A 12,580-nucleotide genomic window follows, 5' to 3' on the forward strand; every position below is an offset into this window, starting at 1 on the left:
CTGACATTTTGTCCTCGTAAACCATATATACAAACACACACACACACACACACACACACACACACACACACACACACGTATATAACATAAAGGTTGATCTAAAGCACTTAATGAAATTTTCCCATTTCCTGTGACCTAATCTAAAGTGAGAACTATTTACAGTTAATAAGTTAACAAAGCATAAAAAACATTAGCTAACTCTTTACATAATATGAGCTGATTAAACAATAACAATTGTGTTAATTACAATGATAATGAATCAACCTTTTAGAGACTACAATATATTAACTATGAATTAACTATAAACTAATAGTTTGCAAATGATTTGCAAGTACTTTATTACTGTATGCTATTATAAAGTGTTATCAGGATTTGTTGATGTTTTCTAAACTAATGGCATGTCAATTTATGCAAGACATGTTTTATCTCACTTCTCAAGAAACTAGCTTTATTTTTTTACATAATGCAATGTTTCAACAAGATCCACAGGAAAGCTTGTCATTTTGACATTTTAAAAAGATAAATAACAGGTGTTTTCATATTGCGACATGATTTGAATATTTGTGATCCTATATCTTGTTGAAGCTTTAAGTTTGACTTTACCTTACAGACAGTCAATCATCTGGCCCATGCTCTGCACATGGACAGGAACCAAGACTCTGGCTCTCTAGTCCGAGTGTTTTAGCCCAAAATTAAGTGTGCACTGCTGAGAGATGATCTGGTTCTGATGGATAGGTATGGACCTCTCCACATTGTCAGAGCTGAATTAAGATTCTGCAGGGTAGTTTGGCACATGAACAACAGACCTGGGCTGCATTTCTCAAAAGCTTCGTAAGCCATTGTAGACCATAAAACCATTGGCACAAACGGTCTCTAAGATAAACTTAGCTCACAATCATTATGAGAAGTGCAACTCTGGAGAATCGTTGCTTACTTTGGGAGCCCTTGGCAGGTACATTGACTTCTATAAGGAACTATACAAAGTTTGATGTGTTGTGAAGGGAGGCAAATAAAAACACTAATGGATTTGGCAATGCTGCTCTAGAGGTATCATGGGTGGTAACAGCCAGTTTGGTTTATAGAAAAACCATTTAATATTTTTGTTTGCTGAAAAAAAGACATCAAACTGCCTGATCTTAGATTAGCAATAGAGAATAGAACATTATGTGTAGTTTGATGTAATGTTAATGAGCCACACTCGCCTCACTCCTCAGCCCAGGCACAGATGTCACATCAGAGCTGGACAGTTGATTGACAAGTTCTGTTTAGATGCTGATGTCTTTGTGCTTGTTGCCAACTCTGAGTCTACCATAATGAACACTGTGAGTAGCAACTTTTCACTGTCAGTACTCCATATGCACAATAAATATGTCATATCTGTTATCAGTCAATATTAGAGGGTTTCTTTCTCTCTTTTTTTTTTTCTTTTATTGGTATTGTTAGATATTTTATCCTTCATGCTAATTTCCTCTATTTAGGTGCTTCAAGCTCATTTAGATTGACTTTGCCATAATTTAACAGGGCTAATAAGGACTAATAATTTAATAAAACTTTTTAGCAAATCTCAAAATGAATTCATTTTCAACATGCACATTATAATGTTTGTGATGCCTAAATTAACTTGCAGCATTTAAAATATTAGATTTTTTAGTACTTTTTTCTTTGCATTTATTGTGGCAAAACATTGACAGATATTTAAATTATATATTGTAAACATAACTGTCAAAGTACTGTCTAAAATTATAATTGCATCCCTATAAGTTTTACTTTTAATATTTACCAGAAAACAAACAAACAAACAAACTTATAGTATTTTTTCCCCTGCAGTTTTTCATTATTTTCCCTTTTGTTTATTTCAATGTTTCACTCTTCTTTGAAAGGAGAAGCACTTTTTCCACAAAGTGAATGAGCGTGTATCAAAGCCCAATATTTTCATCCTAAACAATCGGTGGGATGCATCTGTCTTGGAGCCAGAGTATCTGGAAGATGTAAGTTTTATCACATATGACTCATGACCTATATTTATATGGAGGACCAAACCTGCAGAAATTAAAAATAAATAAATGAATGAATAAATAAATATATAGATGAATAAATAGATAAATAGGTAAATAAATGTGATAATAGGAAAATAAATTAATGAATAAATGACAAAAAAATAAATATAATTCATTTTTAATAAAATTCATTTTTTTCATTTTTCCCCCTTAATTATTTTCTGTGTTTATACATTTTTAAAACTTTTTAATTTATTTTTATATTTATATATTATTTTTACATTTATTTTTAGATTTATTTATGTATGTATGTATGCATTCATTTATTTTTAGATTTATTTATTCCCACATGTATTTATTTTTAGATTTATTTATTTATTGATTCATTTATTTTTACTTTTCCGTATGTAACATGGAAATGAGGAAGGCGGTCCTTCTGTAGCTTCAGTGCATCATTGGTTAAGAGCTTACGCACAGAATCGTCAGGCCAGCTAAACGATAGAGATCGTAGTTTGCAACGAAAATGGCGGCAGCCGTAGAGTTGTAAGTTATTTTCACCTAACGATACTGTTATTCGCGTTATGCCGAAATATGTAAACTATTTTCCAGAAATAAAAACACAAAGCTGAAGCTACTTATGTGATCCCCCACAGCATCATCGTCATCGAGTCTGGAACCGTCGACGTCAGACGCTAGGGTGATGACGCCTAGAGTCAGACACTCAGTGGACGATTGGTTAGATTATTAATAGCTATAACTTTAGCAAAATGACAAATAACGTTAATGCAGTAAATGTTTTAAATTGGGAGCACGGAGAAAACTTTATACGACGATCAGATGGTCTCATATCGACATTGTTAACGTGGGTAGACGATATGAAGAAGTGGCCAGAGGAAACCATGGGACTGTCAGGAGTTGATGGAGCAGCATGTAGAGGGTGTAGGTGAAGAAGACTGGAATTATTTTAAATCAGCTTTGTAAAACAAGAGATAACTTTGTGATTTGTTTTAGAAAATGTATAATTTAATACAAGTTGTATAAAATCAGTTGTAAGAACTTTTACTGACCTTCATGTAATATTTCACCATTTAATTTTCATATGCAATAAACCAAGATGGAATTTATTTGCAAACTTTACATGACTTATTCCATTTAAATCAGTAGACTTCATTCCTTCCAGTTTTAAGGGGAATCTACAGAGCTTACATTATATGGTTTTATAAGAAATTACTGACAGCTAACATCTGGCCACATTGTAAAGATTAAAACAAAACTTCACAAAAGATAACATTATCATATTGTAAAGGTTTATAGAAATAACTTTACAGATAAGTAACATAGTAAAGGTTTATAAAAAATAACTGCATACACTATTTACACTGATTAGTTAAATCAAAACTACAGCACAGACAGAAGTGGAACGCACTTACAAATTAACACTTATTCCTACTCTACATCAGAAATTATGTTGCTTAGGTTACACAGGACAAATTCTCTAAATGATCAATTTTAGGGGTGAGTTTAATTGGAACTGTTTTAAGAAAGGATTTTGAAGTTTTTCAGTCATATGACCACTTGGCGATGGTGATTTCTTCGGAGAGCCTCTCTTGGTGAATGCTGGAATGATGAGTTTCACCTTCCTTTCATAGTGGAAATCGGTAATGGTGAAGCCTCTGTCTGCATTTACTTCAGCGCCTGGACGAAGGTATTCCAGGAACTCTGAATTTGCAGTTGTGAATTTATCACAACACCAGGATTTGAAACACCAAACCTTTAAGCAAGATCACCCTGCAATAAATTAAGACACAGCTTCATCAGTAATCAGGAGCTGATCCCAAGTGTGTAGCTGGAAGCTGTTGGTGTATGTTTTGGTAAGGTGCTCGGCGACTGAATGAAACACATCCGATGTCAACCCTGTGTGCTGACAAAGATGGTTTCTCAGAGTTGTGTACAATGGCGCCGGCTCAACGCATTGTGTTCTCATCTCAGATGTAGGTGGCTTCAGGTTGAGATGTGATTTTGATGTGTAGTTGTGGTCAGAGACAGATGGATCCTCCTATTGTGTTTCTGCATCACAGTTCAGGGCATGTGGATGTGAGCATCTTCACTGTTGTCTACATCACTGACGCTCATCGATGCATCTGTGGAAATAGTATAACCAAACACATTTTTACATTAGTAATAATACATCATGAGAATGAATATACAATGCCACTCATACTTGAACAGAACAGTGTGAGAGAGAGATGCATTAAAAACGAGACAGTATATACACAATCTCTAACTCTAGTGTTGATACGTACATCAATATCAATATGAGAGATGTTGCTAGATTGCCTGCTATCATCTGCAATCTCTGTAATTTACAGGAATAATGTAAGCTACTGTAAGACTATTGTACCATAGCACTACAGTAAATGTACTATCGTAAATATGAAATATACAGGTGACAATGGTAATAGTGCAAGATTCATTGTGTTTTGTGAATATTACTGATCTCAAATTCATAGAACGGACTTCACAAATCTATCGTTAGGTTAACAAGCACATGGCTAGCTAAGTTAGCTTACCTGAATCTGACAACCTGTTCAGCATCTGGCGTGACTTCTTTACGGGAACATCGTAGCCGAGACATTTCTCGGGTAAGGGTGTTCGTCAGTCAGCTTCCCGTCCATGAAATGTGGGCACTTCAAGTTTAGCGCCTTCAGCCATTGCCTCAGGTGCTCCTCCTCGTCTTAAGGCGGTGGGTGTTGAATTGTAAAGTGCAGCGCAACACTCCGACCGCTTAATATAATCTACCGTTACAGTTATAGGATTACGGCTAGAGACTAGCATTAGGTCCCTCTCAACCAGAAGTAAGATAACTAAACGAACGCTATGGTGTCACCCTTGTTGTCGTGAAAATAACGCGCAAGAGCTACAACCTGTCACTACACAGCCAGCCGGAGTAATCGAGCAAGCGCTTCAATCAATGATGAACCAATGGTAAGCAAGACCAACCCACCTAATTATCATACATGACAAAGAAATGTAAAAATAAATACGAAAATAAATGTAAAAAGTTGAAATAAATAAATGTTACAATAAATAAATCTGGAAATAAATACATATTGGAATAAATAAATATAAAAATAAATGAATGCATAAAATAAGTAAATATAAAATAAATGGAAAAAATAAATAAAATAATAAATAAATAATATTAGAAATAATTAAAACAAAAGCAGAAAATAATAAATTAAGGGGGGGGAAATTTTATTAAAAATAAATAATAAATTTTATTAAAAATAAATAATATTTATTTTATCATGTTGTTTATTAATCAATTTATTTTCCTGTTATCACATTATTTATCTATTTATTAATTTATATATTCATTCATTTATTCAGTTATTTATTCATTTATTCATTTTTAATTTCTGCAGGTTTGGTCCTCCATATATTTATGTCACAAGTGATTCACCACACAAAACCACCAGAGATTTGTGAGATTTTTTTTACATTTACCATTCCTCCGTCATCTATTTCAGATTTATAGCTTCAAGGAAATGAGGTTAACATTTAATAATTTTCATTAATATGTCATTCACAAACATAATGCAGTGCCTATATTAAGATACAAATAGATATTCAATTGTATTAAAAAGCGCTTATGGAGGAGTTGTTCCATTCAATTGTTTCTACTTCACTGCGCTTTTAGGTGCGTAAACAGCACATGGATCGCTGTGTCAGTTTCTTAGTGGAGGAGCTGAAGGTAGTGGACCTTAACAAGGCACCTGACCGCATCTTCTTTGTTTCTGCCAAGGAGATGTTGAGTGCCAGGATCCACCGCGCCCAAGGAATGCCAGAGACTGGTAGGCTCCAGCGTTTTGGGTCACACACTGCCGAGCCTACTGCTTTTGACACAGTTCTGGAGGGAGACCAGGAAAAACGAGGCCTAGCCAAGTTAAAAATGAGTGCAACAACCATAAAACACTCTGAAGCAGAGGCTAGTAAATCTTAAAGTGGCCCAATGATATTGAAAATGATACTTGAGGTGTGACTTGAAGTGTGAAAAATATGCAAAAATGATGCTTCACCACACATGCTTCATTTCATATTTCATTTATTGGCTGGTATTATGGTGACCAAATGGGGCATATGCTTTTTATTTAAAGGTGGTGCTTTGGCTGAAGGATTCCAAGAGCGACTGATGGAGTTCCAGAATTTTGAAAGAACATTTGAGGTGAGAACGCACTCAAACTGTAGTCACTGGCTCCAGGATAATTGTTGTCTGACAATGAGGCTAAAAACAATAAAGATTAAGAGGAGCTTCATGGAAACTGAGTCTTAGCCCTGTCTGTATGCTGTTTAGACTAGATGAGAATTTATGACAGCTTCACCCAGAAATGGCGTGACGTGGTGACGGTCTCCTTAAGCAAACTGTTTTGCATTGATTCAAGCCATCTGCTGCTGGCTCCCAGATGTGTGAGATACTTGGTGTTCCTCATAGATTCCAGGCAGCCGTTTACCGTAGTGGCAATCCCTGAGCCAAGTTAGTGGATTTGACTAGGTGAGAGTACCTCACATTCTTGGGAACCAGGGATGAAAATTCACAGTAATCCATGATGGCATTAATAGATGGGTCTGTTGTGATTCAGCAATGCAAGCAACCAATGACTAGAGTGAAAAGCATGTTGATGGGTAAAGATAAAATCTAACCATTGGAATCTTGTTTTGATTAGTTTTAATTGTGGCACAATGATGGTTCAAGAACGTGCTTCATGGATTCCACAGGAATTTATATCCCAGTCTGCCGTGAAGACCAAGTTTGAGCAGCACACAATCAGAGCCTGGCAGATCATTGAGTCGGTCAAGGCTATCATGGATGCCATCAATATTTCTTCAGCAGAAAAGAAGTGAGTTCCAAAACCTTGTCTGCTGTGTAATGGAGGGTCTCTGTCCAAGCTCCCAAAGACAATAATTGTTCCCATTATTGAACCAAGACTCAGATTCTCTCAGTGCAAAACCATTTGTTCTTTAGTATGATTATTCTTCATAAAAGCCATTGTTATGTTAAAACTTTATTGTTGTAACAATTGCAATGTTCAATCCGGTCAATCTGTAGAGTGTTCTCACTGGAAGAGCGTGAGGCTCTAATGGACCGGCTAGAGTTTGTGCGAAATCAGCTTAACTTCCTAACCGAGGACATCAAAGACAAGATAAAGGCCATCACTGACGAAGTGGCTGCCAAGGTAACTTGCATCACCCCTTAAAAAATGCATCATGGCAACTAGTGTCTGAAAAAAAAGACCAAACAAAAAACAAAGCAACAACAAAACCATACGTGTGTGTATATATAAATATCACTGCCTGGCCAAAAAAAAAAAAAAGGTTGCTGTTTGGATTTTAATAGGTAAATACTTAAGAACCTATAAATGGATCATTATTACAGTGATTATTATGTTTCTAGCATGTTATATATTTGGCAACAGTTCTTTTAACTCTAATAGATGGAGTGTGTAGCTTTTCATTTCTTAAACAACCATGTTGGAATATGTATCATGGCCATATTCCAGGATGACAATGCCAATATTCATCAGGGTTAAAACTGAAAAAATGGTTCAGAAAGCACAAAGAATCATTTTCACACATGAATGGGCACTTCTGAGTCCTGACTTTAACCTCAGTGTAAGTCTTTGGGATGTGCTGGAGGAGACTTTACAGAGTGCTAACCTGCATTGTCAATACAAGATCTTGACCAAAAAAATTCTCTCTTGATGTTTTAACCCTGATAAATATTGGCATTGTCATCCTGGAATATGGCCATGATACATATTCCAACATGGTTGTTTAAGAAATGAAAAGCTACACATGCCATCTGTTAGGGTTAAAAGAACTTTTGCCAAACATATAACATGCTAGAAACATAATAATCACTGTAATAATGATTCATTCATAGGTTCTTAAGTATTGACCTATTAAAATCCAAACAGCAATCTTGTTTTTGGGCCAGGCAGTGTGTGTGTGTGTGTGTGTGTGTGTGTGTGTGTGTATGTGTGTGTGTGTATATTAAATATATGTATATATTAAAATTCATAATTATCATGGATATAATCATAAGAGATGCCATTTAAAAGCTGTTCAAAACGACTTTTTCCTACTATTTTAGGGGACTAATTTCATAATTTGTAAAACTGATGGTACATATCCCTCTAAATTACAGTGGTTGCTAGCCTGTTAATATGAAAAGTTGTCAGTCTTGGCTAATATTTCAACCTTATATTTTCTATGGTGTTAAAAAGGTCTATTAAATTCTCACTGCTGTTCTTCTAGGTGTCCAGTGCCATGGCAGAAGAGATTTCTTGTCTGTCTGTTCTTGTGGATGAATTGTGCACTGATTTTAGCCCTGCCCCAAATGCCTTAGCCCTGTACAAAACTGTGAGTTGTGTTAAACTTCTTAAAAAATTAATTTGTTATTTTATTTTAAGTCAGATTAGAAAGAATCATGGAGAGTCAACTTTTCAAGTCTGAAACATGTACCAAAGAAAATACATGAGCTTTGTTAAGCAGTGCATTAGCTGTCATGTTCTGTTCACTGTTCATAAACTCATGTCTAGAGAGCTACCTGAGTGACAGCTGTTAATAGATACACAGACACGCTGCTGCTGCATAAATAGACATACATGAATCCCATAGCAGATCTAGACAGGTGGAGCTGCAGAGGTGGAGGGTTTCAGAGGAACTCTAGCCTACAACAAACACTGAACCAGCCAATCAGCTTGTGTCACACGGTAATGATGTGATTTTTTGCCAGTCGCATATAAAGGACCTATCAGCAAACGCCCTCTAGAGCTTCATGACTGAACTAGATGTTTAATGCCATATTTGTGAAGCACTATAAAACCACCCTTTCATACTCTATATAAGCCACTTCAGATTGGGTTAATTTATTATAAGTTTAATTATTTATTAAGTTCAGATGAAATATAATTTTTTTTGGAAGCTTCCTGACTGAAATTAAATAAAAGTAATATTCTGAGGCATAAACACACTGCAAAAAATAAAAATCTGATTCTGAAGCAGTTTTGCTAATGAGCAGTATTTATCTTGTTTTAAGAATATTTACAAGATAGTAAGATGAGTTTTTTTTTCAGTATGTAATAGTCAAATAGACTATAGTCATGTTTGTGTGCATTTTGCAGAAGCTTATGGCCTATGTGGAGGAGATAATGGTGAGGAATTTGGACCTCCGCAGTTCCAGCACTATAAATGGCGGTGTGCTGTCATCTCAGAGAGACATAATGGGTACACACTCATGCACAGTTTTCACTTCAGACATAAAGTCTCCAGTAAACAAGCTTTCCCTGGCAAAGGATATTTTAGACTAAACTGCTGTCAGCATTGACCGCCCTCCTGTCATTCTCATACCTAGACACTCTACGTCCTCTGCTGCCCCCTGCTGCCTGAGGTCAACTACACATCCCCAACAGGAAGTTCACTATGACCTATGACCTGAACTTTGCTAGCCTCTGTGAAAATTTTGTGGAAGACATCGACTTTCACTTCTCACTGGGTCTTACATCCTTGGTGAATCGTTTTTTGGGGCCTGCTAAAGCCAAACAAGCTTTGAGTCTGTTGAACCAGAATTTGAAAGTAATTGTCCAAGTGTTTCTTAGTTTTGCACTTGTTTTAATGATCTCTAATAACAAACTTATGAAGTGTGAATAGGCCTAAAGTGACATGATATGCATTGTGCACAGGTCACCTCTTCCTCTGCTCCCATGGGAACCCAGACCCAGGAGGAGCTGGCTGTCTCCATGGCAACAGGACTGCTCTCTCTCACTTCCAGAGCATCGGTGGGCATGTTGGTCACTGCTGGAGTGGTAAGAAATTTTTGATTAAAAGCTTTTTATACCAGGAAGCACATCAGGTAAAATGTCTTGAAGTTCTAAAAACATTATATAGAGTAAACACAATTGAGTAAAACAGTTTTGCGATGCCATTTTTGGATAGGTGTGGGGTTCTGTGGGATGGAGGGTTATTCTCCTCTCTGTGAGTCTCTACAGTTTGCTCTACCTGTATGAAAGGCTCACCTGGACCAACAGCTCTAAAGAAAGGGCCCTTAAGCAGCTTTTTGTGGATTACGCCACTCAAAGACTGCAGGCCATCTCACACATCATCAGCAGTGACTGTGGACAGCAGGTGCAACAGTGAGTGACAGACAACAAATAATGAGATTTTCATCATTTTTCATCATTTCTTCCATGAAACACAAAAGGACATTTTTAACAGAATGCTCTTGATCTTTCCTGTCCAATTTCAGTGAATGCTTTGAAGCTTTAAAAGGGTGGCAAATCAATGCAAAGAAGTCCATATGCTATTATTCCAAATATTCTGAAGACATATCCTGGCCTTTTAGGTTTTTGTGAGGAGCAGAACAACATTGAAGTAACACTGAACTCCTATTGAAAAGAATGGCTTTTACTTGTGACCACACCTTTATTATGCTACAAACACTATATAAAATGATAGCAGAAGTCTAGAATCTACTCTCTGAATTCCCACTTCAAGCCAAAATTATTCAAAACCAGATACCTTACCATTAAAAATTGTTAAGGTACAGAAAAAGACAGTGACCCTTTTGTCCAGCTATTTAAAGTCAAACCTGTCTTTTGCACACTGAAGGACATGGATTTACTAAAAGGTGAAGAATGTGACACATCACCTGCCTTTCCCAGCACTAAATCATGGCAGTGACTTTGAGTGAATATTTCATCTACAAGCTGATGACAGCTAAAAATAAAAGACAACAGCACACTTCATAGACCTGCATACAAACATACTGAGATGTTTGAAATATTGGTTTATATGATCTGTAGGACGAGGGTGTGTGGGTGATGTGTGAAGGATACGCTTCTCTGCTTTGCAGGGAGATGGTGGCCATCTTTACCCGCATGTGCCAACAGGTTGACAAGAGCGAGATGGAGCTTGAAACTGAGATCCGCAGACTCAGCGCCAGGATCCAGCGCCTGGAGAGTGTCCAGAGACACTCCAAAACCCTCAGGTAGAACAGTCATGATGTGCGTGAGAGAGAATGACAGCTTGTACTGTAGATAATTACCCTTAATTGAAAATCCTTGTCAATTGGTAATTCTGGATGCACAAGAAAGGTGGGGCCGTATCATATAACAGCATTGAATGTTTGCTTGATTTCTACAACATTACAAATTGAAAATGTATTTTATGACTTTAAGATGGTGTATTTTTTTAAATACTTAAAATAGTATTTGTCCAGCTTAACATACAAAGACAAAAGTTAAAGCTAAAGGTCAAGATTCATTATTCAAGTATCAGTGCAAGTGGATTTAGGTCCGAAAAAGTTTAGTTTAAAAAAATATTTATATAAAATAATAATATACGTTAAAAAGTATAATATTAATTAGGAACATAATTTCTCACATATAAGGGCAAGTTTAAATAACTCGCATTTTTACAATGTTAACGAATTACCAAAAACAGAAATGTTTTTCCTTTTTGTGGTTTTTACATACAGACGACATAGCATTGTCAAAACCATCCTTGTTCACACAAATTCGCAAACATGACTAAAAACACTGTATTATGTGGCCAAGCCAGTAGTTGCTGATGTCACTTAAAAAACTATGCACCTGTAGACTGAACGCATAATACATATGCACATGACGTAACCATTTTCACAAATTCGAGTTGTCATTTACACAGAGATAACGGTATCATTTTCAAAATCATGCACTTTGAAATCCATTTTCAAAAGTTTACATTTTCAGGCCCCCGTTGTTCATTTTTAATTGAAAACTGTTTCATGCACAAGGCCCCTGAGATGCATTAAGTAGGCCTACTTCTAGACCTCAATTCAGCCTCAGAAAGTTTTATTTGGTAATGGTACTGGTATTGTTGACCCTTTCTCTCTCTATCAATACAACTATGTAACTTGCAAAGATGATTTTAAAATTCCTGCAAATATGGTGCTTTCTCTGAGAAGTGCACTTTAGTTTCAAAATACAAGGGGGTAGGGCTTTATTGCATCAGAGATTTGTCACTGTGCTCACAGCTGATTCATTCAGTATCTGTTCACAATCTCATACCCAGAACAAAACTTTCTCAACCAGTTTAGCGAGTGTCACTATGATAATAAACAACTGTAAAATCAGACAGAAAAATAGTTTTCTTGTCATTTAAACCTTATATTGGTCTCGTTTTATTCTCAGGCACAAAGCCACTGATCTGGAGTCACAACTGGAGTCTTTTTCAGCACATTATCTGCAGATTCAACATTAACCAGAGCAGCAAAAAACTGTGGATGAGCAGGAGTAAGACTGTCCTCCAGTGTTCACTGCTAGGAACAACCCAAAAACTGCTGAAAGAAAAGTTCCATAGAATCTAAATTTATTTAATTTCAGCATTTCATACAATCCTCTGGAACCCAGTTCTCTCAATGAAAAAAAAAAAAACTAATTGTAGCAAGTTAATAATATGCAGACAACTTCCTTGATGAAAAGCCTTTATTGGTTATGAGAACAAATAGTAACAGGTGACACTGCCACTGCACAAATACAAATAAA

General features: G+C 36.1%; 1 protein-coding gene across 1 annotated transcript in view; it reads left to right on the plus strand.

Annotated features, from left to right (window-relative positions):
• The window catches only part of mfn1a (mitofusin 1a), a 125,459-nt gene extending 113,163 nt beyond the window's left edge, over positions 1–12,296 (plus strand). The window contains 15 exon segments of the mRNA XM_067363563.1: positions 611–735; positions 1,215–1,246; positions 1,249–1,322; positions 1,881–1,988; positions 5,698–5,851; positions 6,155–6,222; positions 6,774–6,895; positions 7,105–7,231; positions 8,313–8,417; positions 9,182–9,284; positions 9,412–9,632; positions 9,740–9,862; positions 9,993–10,189; positions 10,909–11,043; positions 12,227–12,296. Coding sequence (XP_067219664.1) covers positions 611–735; positions 1,215–1,246; positions 1,249–1,322; positions 1,881–1,988; positions 5,698–5,851; positions 6,155–6,222; positions 6,774–6,895; positions 7,105–7,231; positions 8,313–8,417; positions 9,182–9,284; positions 9,412–9,632; positions 9,740–9,862; positions 9,993–10,189; positions 10,909–11,043; positions 12,227–12,296 — 1,764 coding nt within the window.
• The last annotated feature ends 284 nt before the right edge of the window (positions 12,297–12,580 follow it).

This window comes from Chanodichthys erythropterus, chromosome 16, assembly GCF_024489055.1.
Source record: "Chanodichthys erythropterus isolate Z2021 chromosome 16, ASM2448905v1, whole genome shotgun sequence".
NCBI lineage: Eukaryota > Metazoa > Chordata > Actinopteri > Cypriniformes > Xenocyprididae > Chanodichthys > Chanodichthys erythropterus.